This window comes from Aquarana catesbeiana, linkage group LG05 (genome assembly GCF_042186555.1).
Source record: "Aquarana catesbeiana isolate 2022-GZ linkage group LG05, ASM4218655v1, whole genome shotgun sequence".
NCBI lineage: Eukaryota > Metazoa > Chordata > Amphibia > Anura > Ranidae > Aquarana > Aquarana catesbeiana.
Window position 1 is genome coordinate 606203422 of NC_133328.1, and position 21390 is coordinate 606224811.

The following is a 21390-nucleotide window of genomic DNA, read 5'->3' on the forward strand; positions in this document are numbered from 1 at the left end:
TTTACGTCACCACGTTCAGAATGATCGGATTTTCCGACAACTTTGTGTGACCGTGTGTATGCAAGACAAGTTTGAGCCAACATCCGTTGGAAAAAATCCTAGGATTTTGTTGTCGGAATGTCTGATCAATGTCCGACCGTGTGTACGGGGCATAAATCCTTAAGGTTTCTGTGCTTGCCAACAAAGGTTTCTCCACCAAACACTAAGTCATGTTTTGCTTGGGCATCAAATACGTATTTTACTCACTGAACTGCAACCTAATTTATAGCATTTGTTTTTCTGGATTTTTTGTTGATATTCTGTCTCTATCATGTAAAATACACCTATGATAAAAATTATAGACCCTTCATTTCTTTGTAAGTGGGCAAACTTACAAAATCTGCAGGGGATCAAATAATAATTTTCCCCACTGTATACTTGTTCCAGGTTAGTGACTCAAAGTGCTGATGCAAGATGGTCAGCATGTCAAACAGGCAACGAGCAACCAGGTTTGTCTCAGGAAAGGTTTCCCTTAAAGAAAGTCTTCACTTTAACCTATATATTTTGGATGAAGGGAGTAGTCTAGCTGTCAAAGTATGCTCATCTTTGTAATCAGGATCCACATGATCCTGTCAAATGGGAGAGACAAACACTGCTATCTTCTTTTAGCTTTCACTAGCCCCTAGTTCTCATGACCTTTATTTACTGATGCCTTAGACTGTTAATGAGCCAAGACAGCATGCAGGTCTAAAGTTGCAAAAGCTTGCAAGCATGCATTGGAGACTGAGGGTAAGTATGACAACATAGCAATCTCTGAAAGAGGTTGGCATTGGCAGTTCCTGTGACCTTCTAGTGATCTCCTCCTCTAGCTGATTGGTACAACTGCTGCAGCTCAAAGATTGCAGTTAGGCCCATTGTCAATGCTGCTTCAAGTTGACAACCATTTTATACTCAGTGAAGGTGAAGTAGGGTAGAGCAATTAAAATTATCTAGAGGTAATTGGACTTTTTATGTAAGACATCATGATTTTTCTTATAAATTATGATTCCGTTTTTGACGTTATAGTATTTATCTTTACTCTTTATTAATCATATAATTTTAAATTAAACTTATATGTTAAAAAAACTGATACACAAAACGCCATTTGGCAGATGTGGTCTATGGCTCTGTACCACTAGAGGCAGAATTTGTCTATAGACGCAACCAAATTGTCGTTAGCAATAATTGTGAACCAGTCCTTAAAGATCTACAGGGCTCATGCGAAACCCAAACTGAATCAGCATCTATTCTGTCCACACAGTACATGTTTTTGAAGATATATATATTTACTTTGAGACTCTAATTTATGTAAACAATTTCCAAAAACATAAAAAAAGTTACTTATGTACAATGTACTGTATACAATGCATGGTGGCAGTCCCACAAAGGAAGGAAGTGTAGCTACTTTAAAGAGTCCATTCATCCCTCTTAAGCTTGTTCCAGAGACTTGGATGATCTTTTTCCAATGCTACGGGACATACGACTGATTCCAGGTGACCTCACCTCCATAGAGTCCTCCTCCTCCTGTACTGGGGTGAACTCTGGTTGGATGTAACCACCATGTCCATAGGACTCTGGGTAGGCGCCATGGTATTGTCCATAGGGATCTGGTTCTTCGTCATCATCATCGTCATAAGGGCTTGCCGGGCCATAGTTTTCAGGAGAACCTTGATCAGGTTGTCCCCCATATCCACCTTCACCCCCACCACCACATACAAAGGATTAAATACATACATGGCAGAGCATATAAAAAAATACTAAAACATGAAAACAACTTCTAAATAATGTACATATTTTTAAATAATGTACTTTAATTTACAACACTCAACGATTAATACAAATAAGACAGGTCAACAGAAACATAGTCGAAGACTAGACAACCGTCACCAGGACATGAAATTTAAGGACATTTACATCGGAAAATCACTGATCGGTCACAATGTCTTGGTTTCTCTCAGTTCTACACCAACCTGCCAAGTTAAGTTAATCAGGTTGCCCCCAATAAATGGTCATTGGCTTAGAAACGTATGTGTCTTTCCATATCTTTCCACAATATACTGTATAATGTTCTCTGTTTAAAAATTAACTCCAAATTGCTATGGTAATTACATTTTGACATTTATAATCACCTCAAGTAATGGCCCTTGAGTTAGGAGAGGAGATTGTGAGCAGATGTGGATGACAAAATTACTGACTCGATACAATAAAAGCAGCCACGGATTCTGCCATCTGCAGCTATTTTAGGCACTGAGCAAGTTGGGGGCGTGTCAGGCTGTAGAACCATGATGAATAATAACGGCCTGCCAATAACGGCCTGCCAAGAAAACTGGTTGTACTCTTTAGAGTAAAGCAGCCATGGGGGACATTAAGAGAACCAAAGACTAGCTGCACCAAAAAAAGGAAAATATGCTACATGTAAGTAGTGATTGTTATAAATGCTTAACAATATACATTTTGGAGTCGTCCTTAAAGTTACCTCCCTTAGAAGGGAAAAATCCCATTGCTATACCTCACTATTGCATCATTCACCCCCTTGCCAATCAACCACTTAAGAAGCACCACTGAGCAATTCTGAAGTGGAAAACCCATTGGCACCGCTTTCTGTTGACTAATGGGGGTTGTCTTCTTCATATCTCCATTAACTGTTTAAAAGGCATCGCTAAACAATTTACAGTATACAATTGTAGCCACTTGGCTTTTTCCAAAGGGCTGGTCTCAGAAACTCATTGACTTTCAGTTTGTTTCCATGGCCAACATCATTGTGTTGGGACAAACCAAGAAGGTCGTGGAGGTCAGTCACACCTCCTCGACCTTCTTGGTTTGTTCCAACACAATGAGGCTTGGCCATGGAAACAAACTGAAAGTCAATGACTTTCTGAGACCAGCCCTTTGGAAAAGCCAAGTGGCTACAATTTTATACTCGAAATTGTTTAGCGATGCCTTTTAAACAGTTGATGGAGATATGAAGAAGACAACCCCCATTAGTCAACAGAAAGGGGTGCCAATGGGTTTTCCACTTTCTAAGTGAAAATGATCAGCTTGTTTCAATATACAGAATAATGGGAGTAGTGGAAAACAAAATTCTTCCATTGAAAATCCTCAACTAAAGTCACATAGCAAAGTCTCTTTACAGTCTTTTATGTATTGGTCAACCTATTTTCCATTGGTGGGTTTGAGCCAATAAGGCAAAGCAGATTGTATCACAACTGGTCTTGCTCTTCAACGTTCGTAGTCATTGTAAGGTATTAAGCCTTCTCATTGGAAATGAACAGAAAGTGAATGGGATGAGACGATCAGAAGGATGATGGACGAGAAAGAAAAAACACAAAAATCAGTACAAAAATACCATAGCACCAACATAAATATAAAAACACAAAACTTACAGAAATTGTACGCTAGAATAACAATCTATATATTTATGAAAGCTGGTGCAGAAGTAACTGTCCGTGATATGTTGCTGTATACCACAAAATAAAATTCAGAACATTTTATTTTCAGAAAAGAACCTTTGCACAGTTACCTGGGCAGCGCTTTTCATAAATATTCAACATTAATGTGTCTTCAGGTTACAACACATTATATAGTTGAGCACACACAAACTAACAACCAAATGAAAGACTTTGCTACGACCAATTCCAGATGTCAATCTTAGAGTCAATCTTTCTCAAAATTCCTGTTTAGGTGCACCTGTAGTGAGGGAGCAAACAATATGCTCTACAGTAGGGGGAGTAGGCCTTGAATATTTATGTTTTAGGATGTTTTCAAAAATAATTATGTTTTAAGCAACCCTGTTAATTGCTTAAAAGAAAAGGTAATATACTCACATCTCCAGCAGCCCATGTATGCCACTAATGGCCCATTCCAGCTGTGCAGCTTCAGTCGCTCTCTTCAGCACTTCTGGGAGGGTTGAGTGCCTGTGTCCCAGGTCATGCACTGTGACTCCATCCTCCAAACTCCACATCCTTGCTGTGTCCAGTAGTGAAGTAGGCATCAGGGGCTAAAACCAGAGCAAGCAGTAGGGGACACAGGCATCCCACACTCCTGGAAGTGTTGAATGCACAAGAGAGTGATAAAGGCTAAAGCATTGAAAAGGAGCAATGGTAGGAAACACTGGCCTCAAGAGGTAAATCTAATAATTTCGGATTTTCTCAAGTGACCAATGGGGTCCCTTTAAAGAAAGTTTGGGTGGGCTGAAATATCAGGGTTGCCACTGCTGACTTATTTTTAAAGGTTCCAGGGTTGACATGCTGCATCTACCTAATGGGTCACTATCCCAAATCTAAACATGTGGTTCAGAAGCTTGGACCTTAGAGTCTGTTACCAACAAAATTGTTGAAATCAGAAAGGTTGATAACCTTGGAATTATTTTGCACCTGTCAAAACAAGTCAGCCCAAATATTTTTTTCCTGACAGATCCATTTTCAGCCCCATCTTTTATACGATCAGTGTCTGCCCACTATTTGTATAGTGCAATAGATTTGTTCCCCCTGTAGTGATATTTTCAGATGTTGATGGAAAGTTTAGCATGTTCCTTATTCTATTGCTTAGTTTCCTTAGTAAGAAGAGGTAATCAATATAGAAACATCCAGGAAAGAATTCAGTAACCTTTAGGCTGGGTTCACACTATGGCGAATTGGATGCAGCTTACACCCAATCCATCCAATTCGCAGGACATTTGAAAACATGTTATTTTCAATGGGAATAGTTCACATATGTGCGTTGCATCCGCACTCCGCATTGCAAAAAAAGCGTGTGTGTTTTCTAGGCAGTGCGGTGCAAATTGCAGGCACATAATCTTCAATGGGAACTCATCTGATTCGCAGATGTGTTCCGTTCTGAACAGGAATGCTCTCCCCCTCCTCCTACACCTCCCCCCCTCCCAGGTCAGCTGATCCGCAGCTACAATGGAGAGGAACCGCGGAATGAATAATTTGTATCTTCACAGGGAAACTGGGGCTGCAATTCGCACCAGACTAATGTCAATCCAGCCTTAAAGAAGAATTCTAGGTATGGCTCCAGCTTGGACCAATGTTACCATGTATAAACTATACCTGGCCAATTCCCCTGGAAACTGGAAATCACTGAAGTAGACACTGCTACTCCAGTGATCTCCACTTGCTTGCGGGTCCCGTGCTGAGGCTGGGTTCACACTATTGCGAATTGGATGTGGGTTTTCCGCATCCAATTCGCAATAGCAGGAGATTATGACCGGCTCTCTATGGAGCCGGTTCACACATCTCCGGAGAGGCTCTGGTGCAAATTTGCACAGGGGTCCTGTGCATCTTTTAGTCCGTTACAGGTCCGAATTCAACCAAAAATTTGGGCTGAAATCGGACCTGGAACGGTGAAAGGGGATGCACCGGACCCCCTGCTGTGAGCCGCATGAGGCAATAGTGTGAACCCAGCCTAAGTGGCTGCCCTGATGCATTCTGAACACAGAAGGTCAGCCACTAGGCATGGGTGCAATTCAGAGAAGGCTTTGAATGCAAAGCCTTCTCTGATTGGATAATGTAAAAAGCAAGATGCCACAGCCCCACTTCTCCACCTCGTCCTATGTAACTTTGTATAAAATACCTATACCTGGAATTCTTCCTGAAAATAAACACTAACAATTATTGGCTCTTATTTGCTTTCTTTTGGTCTGTTAAATATACCATTGAAAGCATTTTGAAGAAAAACAGGCAAATGTCACTGCTCCAAACGCTATTTTAAAAATTAGGAATCTTACTGATGTGGAAAAACAGCAAAACATGTTCACCAACATTGCAAACCATGCAGACAAAACACACACAAACACACCGACATGCAAACCATGTTTGCAGTGTCCTACATGGTTAATATGTCACAGGTGAACATCAATAGAAAATGTGAGGGTTTTAAGCCAAAGTCTAAGACAAAAAGTTGAGGTTCAAACTTAGAATTCATCAACAAGAAATGGCATGAAGTCACATCAGTTAAAGGGGTTGTAAAGGTGTTTTTTTTTTTTTTTAAAAATAACAAACATGTCATACTTACCTTCACTGTGCAGCTCGTTCTGCACAGAGTGGCCCCGAACCTGGTCTTCTGGGGTCCCTCGGCGGCTGTCTCAGCTCCTCCCCGCAAGCATTTACCACCTTCATGCGAGCTCTCTCGCACGGTGGTGAGTGCTTGCGGGCGCGCTCCCGTGATACAGCCGGCGGCTATAGCCGCTCGCTGTATCACTCGGCCCCGCCCCCCGGCGCGCCGCGTCATCGGATGTGATTGACAGCAGCGCGAGCCAATGGCTGCGCTGCTTTCAATCCATCCACTGCAGCCAATCAGCGGCCAGGGTGAGCGGAGGAACAGATGTCGGGAACGCGAAGCTGACTTTCGAGGCGTCAGGTAAGTAAATCGGGGGGGCTGGGGGCGGCGGTTCTGTCAGAAGTTTTTTCACCTTAATGCATAGAATGCATTAAGGTGAAAAAACTTTTACCTTTACAACCCCTTTAATGTTAAATGAGAGCATGTAACAAAGTAGTATGTGATGACTAGGACAATCAGGGATGGACATGCTATTTGTGAAGACTGTGCAGCTGCACAAGGGCCCAGTGGGACTAATGGGCCTGTTAATATTAGATGCGGGTCAGGCTGGTGTTGGTGTCTCCGCCTTCTGTAGTGTAGACAATGATAAATTCTACAGCAGATGAGAAGCAGAAAGTATTCTTGACACCCTAAAGTATATCTAAAGCCAAACATTTTGTTTTAGTTTTGGATTGAGTAAGGAGGCTTCTGGGCAGGGAAATACACATTTTACAGTCATACAGCAGGAGGCCTAAAGGGATAAAAGCCCTTTCTGTCTTCTTGTTGTACATGTCCAATTGGGCAGATTTTCCTCCACTTCTTGTACCCTTTGGATGTGAGGGGAGATCTTTCCAAAATGAAGGATTAGAGTTCTTGCTTATTGGAAGATTTCCTCTCTATTCCTGTTCTAGTGACAACTCAAAAATGTGGATTTTTCCTTAACCCCTTCACGCCGACTGAACTGGGCTTTTTTCCATGGGGTTGCATATTTGCATATCTCCATTTGTGCTGGGAGCATGTCTCACCGAGAGCCCCGGGCCCCGTTCTAACGATCGGGACCCGGAACGTCCGATTCCGGGTCACCTGATCGTTGTGATAGCCTCTGATTGGCTATCACAGTAATCAGTCACTGTGAAGCCCGCCCCCGTGTTTTATAAATTCACAAATTATGCGCTGCGCTTGGATGACCCCAAAAACAAAATTAATAATAACCAGCTCTGTGCTTACCAGTGCGATAATATTAAATACAAATAATATGAATGTTGAATAAATAAACCCGTTTTCCCCGTGTTTTATGTCTCTGTGAATGGACGAGACAGATACATTGTTAAGAAGAAAAAAAATAATAATTAAATAAGAAGAAAAAAAAAAATACCTAGATCAAGGTTTGATCTAGGTCAGCCCAAGGGTTAGTATTTGGGTTAAGGTCAGTAATTTTTTGGACAGGATTTAAAAAAATTTTTTTTTAAATTTGTACCAGTATCAGACAGTGTCGGTGTGTTTTAGGTAGGATAAAAAAAGCAAAATGCACACTATTGTTTCTGGGCTGTACTACGGGTACAAACAACAACTAACATACACATATGTGTTATCACTGCGATCGTCAGGAGCAGAAAAATTTATTTCGGGTTGTTCTTTGGTGGTAGGTTATGGTAGTAGCAAGAAATATACAGTTAAAAGTTAAAAATATATATATATTTTCTTTTACTATTTTGGGCCAGTTTTCCTTAGATAATTAAAAAAAAAATCAGGAAATATCCATTACCATTTACCACCAAATGAAAACCCAATTTGTTCTGACAAAAACAAGGTATAATCCCCCTGGATGCACAAAGTAGTTTTGATGTTATATACAGTTTTACTAACACATGTCAAAGTTGCAAGATTGGGCAAAGGCATTAAGATTTGTTTTACCCTTAGGCGGGAAGGGGTTAATTTTCATTCCCGGTGACCATGGTCACACGGAAAAATAAAGAAAAATTCAGGGGCCCAAAAATTGTTCTTCCACAGGGGCTCTTTGGTTGTTCTTTTGGTTGCCTCATGCACACGGACGTCTACACACTTCTGATGCCGCGTACACACGAGCGGACTTTCTGGCATACTTGGTCCGACGTTCTTCCCGCCGGACTGTCTGAACGGACGGACTTGCCTACACACAACCGGACTTTCCGGCAGGCTGGGTCCGCCCGTCTTTCCGATGGACTTTCGCCAGAGTTACGGCGGACTTTCAGAATTAACGGACTTGCCCACACATGGACAAGTCCATTCATTTTCAACGTGGCTCGGGTACGACGGGACTAGAAAAGGAAGTCAATCTCGCCGCTTTTATCGGCGAGATTGACACCTTGCAAGCCCCGTCGTGGGGCATACCAGGCCCTTGGGTCTGGCATGGATTTTAAGGGGACCCCCCTACGCCGAAAAATCGGCGTGGGGTCCCCCCCAAAATCCATACCAGACCCCGATCCGAGCACGCAGCCCGGCTGGTCAGGAAAAGGGGTGGGGACGAGCTAGCGGCCCCCCCCTCCTGAACCGTACCAGGCCGCATGCCCTCAACATGGGGGGGTGGGTTCTTTGGGGGAGGGGGGGCGCCCTGCGGGGGCCCCCACCCCAAAGCACCTTGTCCCCATGTTGATGAGGACAAGGGCCTCTTCCCGACAACCCTGGCCGTTGGTTGTCGGGGTCTGCGGGTGGGGGGGGCTTATCGGAATCCGGGAGCCCCCTATAATAAAAGGGCCCCCAGATCCCGGCCCCCCCACCCTATGTGAATGAGTATGGGGTACATGGTACCCCTACCCATTCACCTAGGGAAAAAGTGTCAATAATAAAACACACTACACAGGTTTTTGAAGTAATTTATTAGACAGCTCCGGGGGGGTCTTCTTCCGGCTTCGGGGGTCCCTCCGGTTCCTCTTCTCCCGGTGTTCCAGTTCTTCGGCCGGCTCCTCCGCTATCTTCATGCCGCTCTCTTGCCAGCGGAGGTCCGGACTTCTGGCTTCTTGTCTTCTTGGCTTCCCTCTTTTCTTCTCCAGATGTTGACACGACGGTCTCTGCGGCTGGACTGGTCTCTGAGCGCTCCGATGTGACTTATATAGGCGGAGACCCCGCCCCTTATGCCGTCACAGTCCCTGGGCATGCTGGGACTGTGACGTTTTAGGGGGCGTGGTCACCGGGTGATGTTGACCACGCCCCCTTATGACGGCACAGTCCCAGCATGCCCAGGGACTGTAACGGCATAAGGGGGCGGGGTTTCCGCCTATATAAGTCACATTGGAGCGCTCCTGTCACCAGTCCAGCCGGAGAGACCGTCGTGTCAACATCTGGAGAAGAAAAGAGGGAAGAAGCCAAGAAGACAAGAAGCCAGAAGTCCGGACCTCCGCTGGCTAGAGAGCGGCATGAAGATAGCGGAGGAGCCGGCCGAAGAACTGGAACACCGGGAGAGGAGGAACCGGAGGGACCCCCCAAAGCCGGAAGAAGACCCCCCGGAGCTATCTAATAAATTACTTCAAAAACCTGTGTAGTGTGTTTTATTATTGACACTTTTTCCCTAGGTGAATGGGTAGGGATACCATGTACCTCATACTCATTCACATAGGGTGGGGGGCCGGGATCTTGGGGCTCTCTTATTATAAGGGGCTCCTGGATTCCGATAAGCCCCCCGCACGCAGACCCCGACAATCAACGGCCAGGGTTGTCGGGAAGAGGCCCTTGTCCTCATCAACATGGGGACAAGGTGCTTTGGGGTGGGGGGGCCCCGCAGGGTGCCCCCCTCCCCCAAAGCACCCCCCCATGTTGAGGGCATGCGGCCTGGTATGGTTCAGGAGGGGGGGCTCGCTCGTCCCCATCCCCTTTCCTGACCGGCCGGGCTGCGTGCACGGATCGGGGTCTGGTATGGATTTTGGGGGAGACCCCACGCCGATTTTTCGGCGTAGGGGGTTCCCCTTAAGATCCATACCAGACCTAAGGGCCTGGGATGCCCCGCACTTGCCGCAATAGGAAAATTTGTTTTTCCTATTGCAGCGAGCGCGAGATGCAGTACTCTGCCCTTGCGTCGTATCTGTTCCGTCGGACCAGCATACAGACGCATGCAGACAAACGGGCTTTCCGTCAGGAACTGAGTCTGGCGGACTAAGATTTAAAGCATGCTTTAAATCTAGGTATGGCGGACTTGTGGGAAAAAAAAGTCCGCCGGAGCCTACACACGGTCGGATTGTGCAGCGGACTCTGGTCCACCGGACCAAGTATGCCGGAAAGTCCGACCGTGTGTACGCAGCATGTGTCTTGTAGCATAAATTGTCCCACACAGTCCTGCACCCAGGGAGCCAAGGAGATGCATAGAGCTGCCAGTACAAGCCAAAAGCTGTACATGGCTGTTTGCTTGTAAACACTGATGGCTTCTGTATAAGCCATTAACCACATATGTGCGTATGGCCCGAACTCAAAAGTGGCTCATCCAGGGAAGTACAACAGGTAAAAAGCGATTCAGAAGCCATTGCATCTACATGCACTCAGCCCTGTACAGCCCCATTCACTTGTATTAGTGGCTATATGCATCACTGTGGCTCCCCGGGTGCAGAAAAGCGCCGAACCTTTTGCGGTACAACACCCAAGAGCTTGTAAACATCCATGCGCATAGGGCCCTAACATGTGCTCAATAAATAAACTGAAAGCCCTCAATAAAAGAGGTTGTAACACTGCACACACCTTGGAAAGTGCACTTTATTGCAGACAGGGTGCTGTAGGGAATGAATGTGAAAAGGCATATACAGTTAACCCCTTGCCAACCATGCATTGCAAATATGAGGCAGCAGGAAAAACAGGCTTTAACGTCCAGCTGCCATACATATCCATCAATGGTGGCTTCAGGCTGTGTGCCAACAGCACACTGACCAAGCTGTGCCTGACAGCTCTTGGAGGTCATGAGGCAGCAGGACAGGCTCCTGTCCTGATCATGCGAACACTTTGAGATCCAATGTCAGTGGTCACATGATAGAGAAGCCATGCCGGAGGTGGTTTGAATGAAGATGAAGGGTGTGTGCCATAAATAGGCAGAAAAAAAAGCAGTTACAATAACTCAATATAAAGATGTGTGATAAGTGAATGTGAGAAAATACGAATGTTAAAATACAAAAATGTCAGCTTGAGAAATAAAGTGTGATGACTGAATACACACAAGATATGGGAAAACGTAATCTCAGAAGTGATTATGGAATATCAGAAGTGATGAGTAAATGTGTGCAAATACAGCAAAGTTGGCCTACTGTCACAATCAATCTGTGGCTACATAGGGAGGTAAGAAACAATCAATTTTATTAACAAAGGACCGCCACTCACCATATCCAGCACACGAGGCAGCATCACAATAACCTTGAGGACCAGGAGGCCCCATAGAACCGGTATTTCCTGGAGGACCTGGGAGGCCACGCTGGCCAGGAACACCAACTGGACCTTGGCTTCCAGTACGACCTTCACCTGGGGATCCTGAACATAAAAACATGTTAAAGCTTATCTAAAGCTGCATTTTGTATGTTATAATTTCTCACCATTAGCGCGAGCGTATATATTTAGTATATATATTTTCACATTATTACACTTCAGGCACATATATAAGACACAAAATGCAGATCTGCACTTATTAAAGTGATATTAAAAATTTGGCTTTCAAAATGAAAAAAAACCATATCATGTTTACCTGCTCTGTGCAGTAAATTTGCACAGAGCAGCCCCTCCTCTTCTCGGGTCCTACGCTGGCGCCCCTGGCTCCTCTCTCTTGCCGAGTGCCCTCAGAGCAGCAACTTGCTCTGGGGGCAGCTGACCGGGTTTGCTCCTGAGCCGCTGCTCTGTGTGTCCATTCACACACTGAGCTGCGGCTCAGCCCGACCTCCTCACTCTATTGATTGGCTCACTGGCTGTGATTGACAGCAGTGGGAGCCAATGGCCAAGCAGTGTGAATTTGACCTGGTATTGGCAATGCAGTAAGGTTGCCCTGGCCCTGCCCTGACAGCTGCAGGGTAATCCAGGTTAGCAATAATTCTGTGACTTGTCTGGGGCAGGTAAAGGGAGGGAAGGGGTGTCTGCCCCCCTTTGTGTCCAAGGTTATTGATAGACATGCAATTCGTTTTTGTTCCGAATTAGTTTTTTAACGAATTTCGACAAATTTGTTAATTTGGAAATATCCAAATTAACGAAAACCCATTGTTAACAATTTGTCTGAATATTCGTGAGTTCGAATATTCAAACACTCGTAAATTTGTAAATTCGAAAATTCGTAAATTTGAATATTTGAATATTCGAAAAACTGAGATTTTGGAAATTCGGAAATTCGAAAATCCGAAAATAAGAAAGAGAATTCAAAAGAACGAAAATCTGAAAATAAGAATGAAAATCCGGAAAGTAAAAAACCCGAAAATCTGAAAATCTGAAATAATAACTAATAATAATTATTACTAACTTTTAAATTATAGGTATTGGAAATTCCTTTCCTGTCTGTTAGAGAACATAACGAATACGAATTTATCCGAAGTTACGAATTATCCAAAATGCCGTATCTAAACGAATGGAACGTAACAAATAAATAATAATAAATAACAATAATAATAATTATTATTATTAATTAATTCTGTTACATTTGTTTAGATGCGGCATTCGTTATTTCTGATAATTTGTACCTTTGGATAAATTAGTATTTGTTACGTTGACTAACAGCTAAATTTGAAAGGAAATTCCAATACCTATAATTTAATAGTTAGCTATTATTAGTTAGTTAGTTATTATTTAGAATTTTCAGATTTGTCGTCCTTTCGAATTTTCAAATTTTCTTTCTTATTTTCTGATTTCCAAATTTTCTGATTTTTGAATTCCTGAATTTTCGAATTTACGAGTTTTTGAATTATCAAATTACGAATTTTCAGATTTTCGAATTTACGAATTTATGATTTTCCCGATTTACGAATTTAGATCATAACGAATGACACAAAAAATGAAAAAACAAAACAAAACCAAATGAAACAAAAACGAACAAATTTTTCAGCAGTGCACATGTCTAGTTATTGATGATGGCACATGCTTATATCACATGGCATTTTTTGGCCATCTGTATCGCATTGGGGAGACTTACCTTCACTTCCTGTCCTGTGGACTCAACAGGAAGTGAGAGGGTATTTTCTAATGGGGGGGGGAGAGAATACTCCTCTTAGTTGTCAGAAAAAAAAACCCCATTGCAAGATTTCCCCTCTAGTCCTGTTTTGGTAAGAATTTAAAATTTTGAATTTACGCTCACGTCACCTTACATTTCAAGTGACACTGGTGATCAGGCAATTTGAGAGAATAAATTTCCCTAACAGGGACACAAACATAAATAAAAGCTTGACAGTTCTAACTTCTCACCGCTTTATTTACATCTACAAAAAAGGGCATGTCAATTACTTTATTAGAAATTGCATCCAGCAAGAATGCTGATTGCTTTGTCTGACATACATCTTGCCACTAGAGGGAGCAAATTTAAATCTAATATACTGTATGTAATACAATAACAGAAATATGGTACAGGATGTTAAAATGTGAAAACCTCACATTGCAGTAATTACTAAAAATGTGCAATCACTGACTATATCTTTTTAAATTTTAAAATAATTTTTTTTTTTTATTACTGATAATTTTATTTAGCTCTTTGATGTGCCATTTTTATTTTTTCATTAATTGTATTGTGGTTTATGATGTATGTAATTTTATTTCAAAACCCTTGTTTAAAGATGACATTCCAAAAAAAAAAAAAAATTAATTAATTGTAAGCTGTTTATATCTTTTGGTCTTTTGAAGGCTCAGAGGTCTAAAGCAAACAAAGGGTATTTTTATCCTCTCTTCTGGGATCAGTTAAATGGAACCTGTATATTGTATTGCCCCTGGCTTTATGAGAATTTGGCATCACCTGAATGTATTCATGTTCCCTGTATAAGGTGTTTGCTCCATTTTGTTTTCTTACCTGGAGGTCCCGGGGGACCCCTGGGTCCTTGTGTTCCTACTCCAGAGTTTCCTCTCTCTCCCTTTTCACCAGTTAAACCTGTTATATAAGAAGATGTTATTTAACCAATTGACCAGTCATTTATTATTGGTTCATTCAGCCAATTATTAGTTCATTTATTCAATTATTGGCTCAGTCATTCCAATTATTGAGTCATTCATGCATTGAGTCAGATTTATTTCCTTGCAGAGCAGCCGGGGTGGTAGTGCTTTATATGACCACCCGGACTCTTCTTACAGCTTTTTCATGTCATTGGCCAACAATTCTATAGTTGTCAAACGTGTCACTGCAGCACAAGTGATACGTTACCCACCACCCACATGTTTGCCCACAGCCTATATAGAAGAAACAATGGCATCAGAATAGGATGAAGACCCTGACAAAATGGCCACCAGGATTGGTATCTGCAGACATCTTTCAATACACTGTCCACAATTTGGGTTGCCCATTTTCTAAGAGAGAATATTGACATCTACACATGCCTCTCGTACCTTCTTTAGAGCAACAGAGCTGACAGTCAGTAGGCAAAATGACAGCCATTTAACGAGACACTGTCACCTTGCCCACCCCCGGATTTATAATCACTTTCACAGGATTTCCCTGCCTATTGGTGCATATAAAGATGGTGATGTCACTTCCTGTGTCATGTGATTTGCTCAGTTCCAGCCTTTGACTGCTAGACCAAGTGCTGTATCAAAAAAGATGGTCACACGCTCCCTGATAGCCATAAGCACTGAGTATTTTATAGTGATAGAGGAAGCAGTGGGGGAGTGTTATGAGGGTGAGCTAAGGTGTTTAGATGGTAGGCCTTGAACAGACTCTGTCACTTTGAGACAAAGTGATTGGGTCTCTGTAGGCCATTTTTGGCGAGTCCAGGTAGATGCCCACTAGCTGATAGATTGTAGCAGTAACACTGATCAGCCATGTATAGAAAATCCAAGACAAGTTTACACCTCTCTGTTTCTTCTTCCTCCGCTCTACAATACAATAAATTGGTCAACAGAGATGACCTTGCAAGTTTATGGGGGACTCTGCAAGGCTCAACATGAAGTCAAATGGTGCCGTTGTGTACAACCTTCTAATGCCTATAGGCCCACTTGGAGTCAGAGGATGCTATAAATAGTACTTTATTTTTTACAGGAAGCAATGTAATTTATCTAACACTGGAGTGTAGTTATCTATCCACTTGACAAAAAAAATGTCAGACTATCACTTACCTCTTTCTCCAGGTGCTCCAGGTGAGCCAGGGCTGCCAGGGAATCCTGGTCTTCCAGAAGATCCTTGTTCTCCAGGTGGACCTTGTGGGCCCTGCTTACCTGGCTGTCCTGGGGGCCCAGGGATACTTCTGACTGATACAGACTGACTTGGTACTTGGTTCAGGAGTGAATTAAACCTTGCCATATGACCTAGAAAAAAAAACAATGATATTAAGTTTAATGACATCAAAAACAATCAGCTTTGCTGCACAATTCTATCACTTTGTGTTCTTCACATACTGAGCATGGACCTATGCCTTTGATGAAGTCTTTCAAAATGAACACAACATGGGTTCATGATTTTTTCATAAACCAATGCTAAGTGCTAGAGATCTATGAAATACTGCAGTACCAACATCCCTTTAAAAAACAGTCATACAAAATACGGTATATAAGCTGCCACTGCTAACCACAATGTTATTCATGAACAAGCTTGATCCACCAATCAAAATGTATCCCTATTTTAGGAATTTAAAAGGTTGATATGGCTTGGAAAGTTTTCTACAGATAAAGAGGATCTAAAGACTGTGCTCCCGCTTTCCTACTGTGTTACATTAAAAAGGTCATTTTTATTTTCAGTAAAGGATGCTATTATGTGTGATATACTTACTCTGTATGATTTGTTCACACACTTGGCGAGCGATTGCACGCACCATGTTCTGTGACTGGGTGTCTCCCTGCAATAAAAGTGAACAAAATAAATTTTCGAAAAAAATTATTTTTGCTGCCGGTGTCTTGCGGAGAAAGTTCCCTCGGCAGATAAGTTCCCCCCCTGTACTGCGCAGGCGCAGCGCCTGCGCAATACGAACTACTGTCAGCCGCCGGAGATAGCCGAAGCTCAAACGCTTCAATCAGCTGTACATGGCGCCTGCGCTCTAGGTCCAGGTTCCTTCCCCATCATCCAAGTGGACCTAGAGGGGGAATCTAAAAGAGCCGAGCGAAGCGAGGCCGTGCCCGAAGCGTGGCGAGCGAAGCGTGGCGAGCGAAGCGAGCCCGCGAGGGGCCCTCTTACAGGCGCCGTGAACAGCTGATTTTTAGCTGTTCCGCTTCGGCTATTTCCTCCGGATCCTACTTCGCAGGCGCAGTAGAGGGGGGAACTTATCCGCCGAGCGGAACTTTCTCGGCAGAACACCGGGTTGTACTTTCCAATCAAGTATGGTTTTGCTCATTCGATTTTTAATACGAATACTGTGCCAATTTTACAATATGTACAAGACTAAATATGTACAAGAGGAACTGCAGTCTGCTCACATAATTTGTAATAAAAACATCTTGGCCATTCTGAAGCTTCCCTCCAACCACTTTGCATATTATTTTATATAAATGGTACTGTGTATCTGTACTTGTCAAATATGCTGCAGAAATCTCCCTCCACTGAGTCTGGCTGAAACCATTTTAACTATGGGCAGCTGAAGCTGCTGCCTGTTCACTTCCTGGATTTACACACAGAGGCACACCTCCAGCTCTGCAGCTCTCATTGGCCCTTTTATGACTCATCCCCCTTCCCTTCCTGGCAAACTCTCACGAAAGTGAGAGAGAGAGAGAGAGAGCTGTGCATGATGTCATAATCCTAGGATTTTTACCAGACAAGAAACAGGAAGTGGGCTGTATAAGGTATTTACTGGCAGAAAAAAAAATGTTTTACTATCCAAAGTTAAAACAACAAGGGCAGAAGATTTAATAGCTGGAAAGATGAAAAAATTACTGAAGTTCCGCTTAAGGTTGGTCATTGGAGTTCAGGATTGGAGAGAGATTCCACCTCCTAGGCTGAAAGTGGAACATCACATTAATTCTGTACATTATTCATTGTAGGATTAATCAGTGATATTCCAACCTGGGAAATATGGAAGACATTTCTTATTTTCATTAAGGTAAAAAGTTGCTTTACATTGTTCTAGAATTATGATTATTATAACTTCCTATACAAATAAGACAATCTGGAAGCCCTAAAAACAAGTTGTGAGCTCCAGCAGAGCGGTGTTGCCCAAGCTCGTAGGTCTTCACACCTCTCCTCCTGTAGATGTGTCTACAGATTCTTAAAGTCACATCTAAACCAGAAAGGTTTGTTAAAAGCCTTGTGGCTCCTTTATAAAACCAAGCAAGCTACAGCTTTTTTCCAGTTTGCTTATAAGCATATCATTGGGTCATTCAAGTGGATTCTGCATATAACATAATCTGAACACATGGCTGGTAAATAAAGGGGAGAGGCAGTGGTCTAGCCCCCTGACTCTTACAGGACCAGTGCAGTCACCTCATCTGCACCCTTTGTGCTTATATCCTACATCTGACCTTTGGCAGTGTATTACTTTAAAGGGGATCTACAAACTTTTTAGTGGTTTTAGACATACACCATTGGCTAATGATTGGCTGACCAAAACAATCTTTTTAATCTGGGTTAATGTTTTTAAGCTAAACTCAGGGATTTGTGAAAAAAACACCCTTTCAATGTCCCCCCCCTCACATTGCAAGGGTTAAATACTCAAGTCTAGGAGTAGATTAGAGGTAATACTTACCTTACTGATGCGTTGGTTTGTGGATGGACCCTCAGCACCCTCATGTACAGTGCAGAACTGTTGCTCCTGCATTGTACTTGATGATATAAGAGTCTACGCCACAGTGAGGAATAGGGTAAGAAGGGGCCAGGGGTCTCCACATTTTCCAGACAAAGGGCCAGTGTGCTTTCCCTCAGACTTTAGGGGGGCCAGGTTGTGGCTAGTGAGGGTCGAAAATGTCCCGTATTTAGTGGGGAAAAAACAATGCCTCAGACTTGGAGTGGGGCTTTAAAAAAAACTAGTTTCAATGTACAGTTTTAATGGTCAATGTACATTGAGGCAACCCTTTTTAAATCCATTGAAAACAACAAAATCTTGACAGTAATGATTGGTAATCAGAGGCTATGGGTTCTTTACCACATAGGCTAGGTATTTTTTTCATTTGGAACAAGAGAGAGGTAATATCTCATACAATGACAACACATCAAGGTAAGGTAGAGTTTTTCTTGGATATCATTTAAAAAAATACTTACTCTTTCTCCTCTTTCTCCTTTTACACCAGGAGACCCCTGAGAGGATAAAGACACATTATTATAATCATCAGAATCATCATCATCACAGACATTTATACGCCAACTTTTCTCAATCTTTTTACCACAAAGTAATCCTTGAAATAATTCTCAGATCTCGGGGAACCCCTTCTGAGCTTAGTCCACCAGGGGTCATTGGGAAAACATTAGGAAACCCTTTACAGTGATGTTCAAAATGCCACCCTTACAGTCAGCTCAAAGGATCATTGGTGGAGACAACACCACTTGGCTGGCTCTACCAAGTGGCATTGAACGTGAAACTATACAGGTACCATCAGATGGGAGGTTGATCCAAAGCTCAAGGAACCCCTAGCAACCTCTGGGGGAACCCTTGAGAATGGCAGTTATACAGGAACAATAAGTTAATGATCTGATTAACTTTTTACTTTTTACTTTTTACTACTAGTAGTAATACTACTACTACTACTGCGATGATATGCTTTTTGGAAATCTGCAAATGTGCACGTGGTCAGTGTTGGAGCATACATGGGGTTTCTTCCCTCCCCCATATGGCAGTGTTTGGGCACTCATGACTAAGCACTGCATCCTGGGATGAAGAAGAGATGGTCACATGTTCCACCATACTTAGTAGTAGTGGGCATTTCCAAGGTATTTGGCTGATGAACGTGAAGTTTTTGGTAAAAACAAATCCCAATTTTTTTGTGAATAGCTTGAGGTGGGGGGGGGGGAGAGGGATCAGCCCCTATGGAAGGGTCGCCACTGCCAGGGACACACCACTTTATTCCAGGGACACTCCACTTCATTCCAGGGACACTCCACTTCATTCCAGGGACACAACACTTCAGGTGTGAATGGGCGTGTCGCTGTAAAAATGCGCTTTCTGACATGTTTTTCATGCGACAAACGTGCCCAAAAAAATCAGGGTATCAGGGAGCAGTGACAGCCCAGGCTGGAGGCTCTGTTTGCAGGTAAGGACCTGGAGAGGTTTGTTTGCGCCCCCCCCCCCCAAAAAAAAAGGTAATCACCAGCCGCCACTGAAGCAGGATAAGCTTCTTTAAAGAGAAGGGTTTTCAGGAATTGTCTAAAGATGGATAGATTAGGGGACAGTCAGACAGATTAGGGTGTGGAGTTCCAAAGGATGGGAGAAGCTCTGGAGAAATCCTGGAGGCGAGGAGGTGACGAGGGAGCTAGAGAGCAGGAGGTCTTTTGAGGACTGATATTTTGGGACTAGGCTAGTGATGTAGCTGGAGGTAGAGTTGTGGAAGGCTTTGTAAATTATGGTTAATACTTTGAATTTTATTCATTGGGTGAGTGGAAGCCAGTGGAGGGATTGGCAGAGAGAGGGGTGGAGGACACTGAACGGTTGGTAAGGTGGATGAGATTTGCAGCAGCATTCTTTATGGACTGAAGGGGCGATAGTGTATGTAAAGGTAATCCAATGAGGAGGGAGTTGCAGCAGTCAAGGCGAGAGATGACCAGGGAGTAAATTAGAAGCTTGGTGATGTCATTGGTTAAAAGGGGGCGTATTCTAGAGATGTTGCAGAAGCTAAGGCAGCATGATTTGGACAGGGATTGGATGTGGGCCTGAAAGAACAGTTCAGAGTCTAGGGTTACCCCTAGCACCCTGGCATGTGGGGACGGACTGATAGTTGTGCCATTGATCTTGACAGAGAAGTCAGGGGAAGGGGCACGTTGGGGAGGAAATATTATGAATAGCATTATAATAGTGTTGCACTGTAGGTTGTCACTTTGCAGTGTTACCTAATATGCTAGCGCCATATACGTAACAATCACAATACCAGAAAAAATACATAAAACTATATTATTCCTGTATATGTCTTTTAATATGAAGTAAAACTAGTTTTGAATTTATTAATGATACTCGGTGACGGCATCCTCAAAGGATTCTCCTAAAATACCAGTGTTGCCAATGATGATTAATCAGGACCGGGGTATGTGTCTTCTCAATCTTGAAATATGTCTTTGTCTCAATTTTATATCCAAACATCATGGCTCCCCCAGCAGTTGCTTCACGTCACGGTTATCATTTTCTGGAATGTTTGCAGTAGAATAAATTACTCTGACAAGATGTTATTGGAAAGACCAATGGAGTTTTCCATTTGCCACAAATAACACAAGTAGGGGCAGCTGGTTTTTCTCAAGTCTGTTATGGCAAATATGTATTTTATGTGAAGTACACAGGAATATCTGAGGTCATCTCATCATATCATAAAGAGCTAGTGTTTGTACTACACAGGGTAATCGGGGTAAACCATGCAGGTTAGAAAGGATCAATCATCAGATTTTTTTTATACAATGATGTAGAGAGGTAAGCAATAGTGCTTCCATTTATTTTATTACTATGTTTTTAATGTACATTTGCCCCCTTTCCTAGCTCCCAAAGCTATCCTAGGTCTCAATTCCCCCACCTAGGTGTTGACTGCATTGACCAACAAATTCAGTATGGTGCTTAGACTTTAAATGGGACTCTGTTTCAGCAATACAGGTATGCTGCATTCTGGTCTATGAAGTGTTTGAAAACCCATAAAAAAGCAACCCGGTTTGGTGATCAACCCAACGCTGTATCATGACCTAGGCCAACAAGGCCCAGGCCTAGGGCAGCACTTTGCAGGGGGGGGCAGCACAGAAAGAGTCCCTGCCAGCTTGAGCTACACTGTTAGTGCAGCGCCAGTCCTATGGAGTGGACTGGGCTGAGAGGCAAATTAGTCTAGCGCCCCCATAAAGCGGCCTCACTGCTTCCGGTATGTGGGCGGCCGGCATTCCGCAAATGTGTGTGTGGGGGGGGGGGGGGCGCCGCTTCTAATTTTGACTGTCCTACCATCCTGGACCACAAACCTTCCTCACTGTGCTATATGTTCTCTGCTGCACCGTTGGAATGGTTATATCTTCTTAGTCCTCTCCATAAAATTATCAGAAATTTGTGCTTAAAGTAGAACTATAGGCAACACTTTTTTTCTTTATTTTGGATAGAGTAAGGGAGGGTTATAGCCCCTGTC

At 43.1% G+C, this 21390-nt stretch overlaps 1 protein-coding gene across 2 annotated transcripts in view; it reads right to left on the minus strand.

Moving 5' to 3' along the window:
* Positions 1 to 364: 364 nt before the first annotated feature.
* The window catches only part of COL14A1 (collagen type XIV alpha 1 chain), a 286377-nt gene continuing 265351 nt past the window's right edge, over positions 365 to 21390 (minus strand). Inside the window, exons 43-48 of one of the 2 annotated variants that reach the window (XM_073632207.1) lie at positions 18356 to 18391; positions 15941 to 16007; positions 15292 to 15480; positions 14036 to 14113; positions 11389 to 11535; positions 365 to 1712 (exon numbers count right to left, since the gene is read on the minus strand). In XM_073632207.1, coding sequence (XP_073488308.1) covers positions 1447 to 1712; positions 11389 to 11535; positions 14036 to 14113; positions 15292 to 15480; positions 15941 to 16007; positions 18356 to 18391 — 783 coding nt within the window. In that variant the 3' untranslated portion in view covers positions 365 to 1446. Of the gene's footprint in view, positions 1713 to 2962; positions 3270 to 11388; positions 11536 to 14035; positions 14114 to 15291; positions 15481 to 15940; positions 16008 to 18355; positions 18392 to 21390 lie in introns of those variants that run through there. The other variant, XM_073632206.1, reaches the window with a different exon arrangement.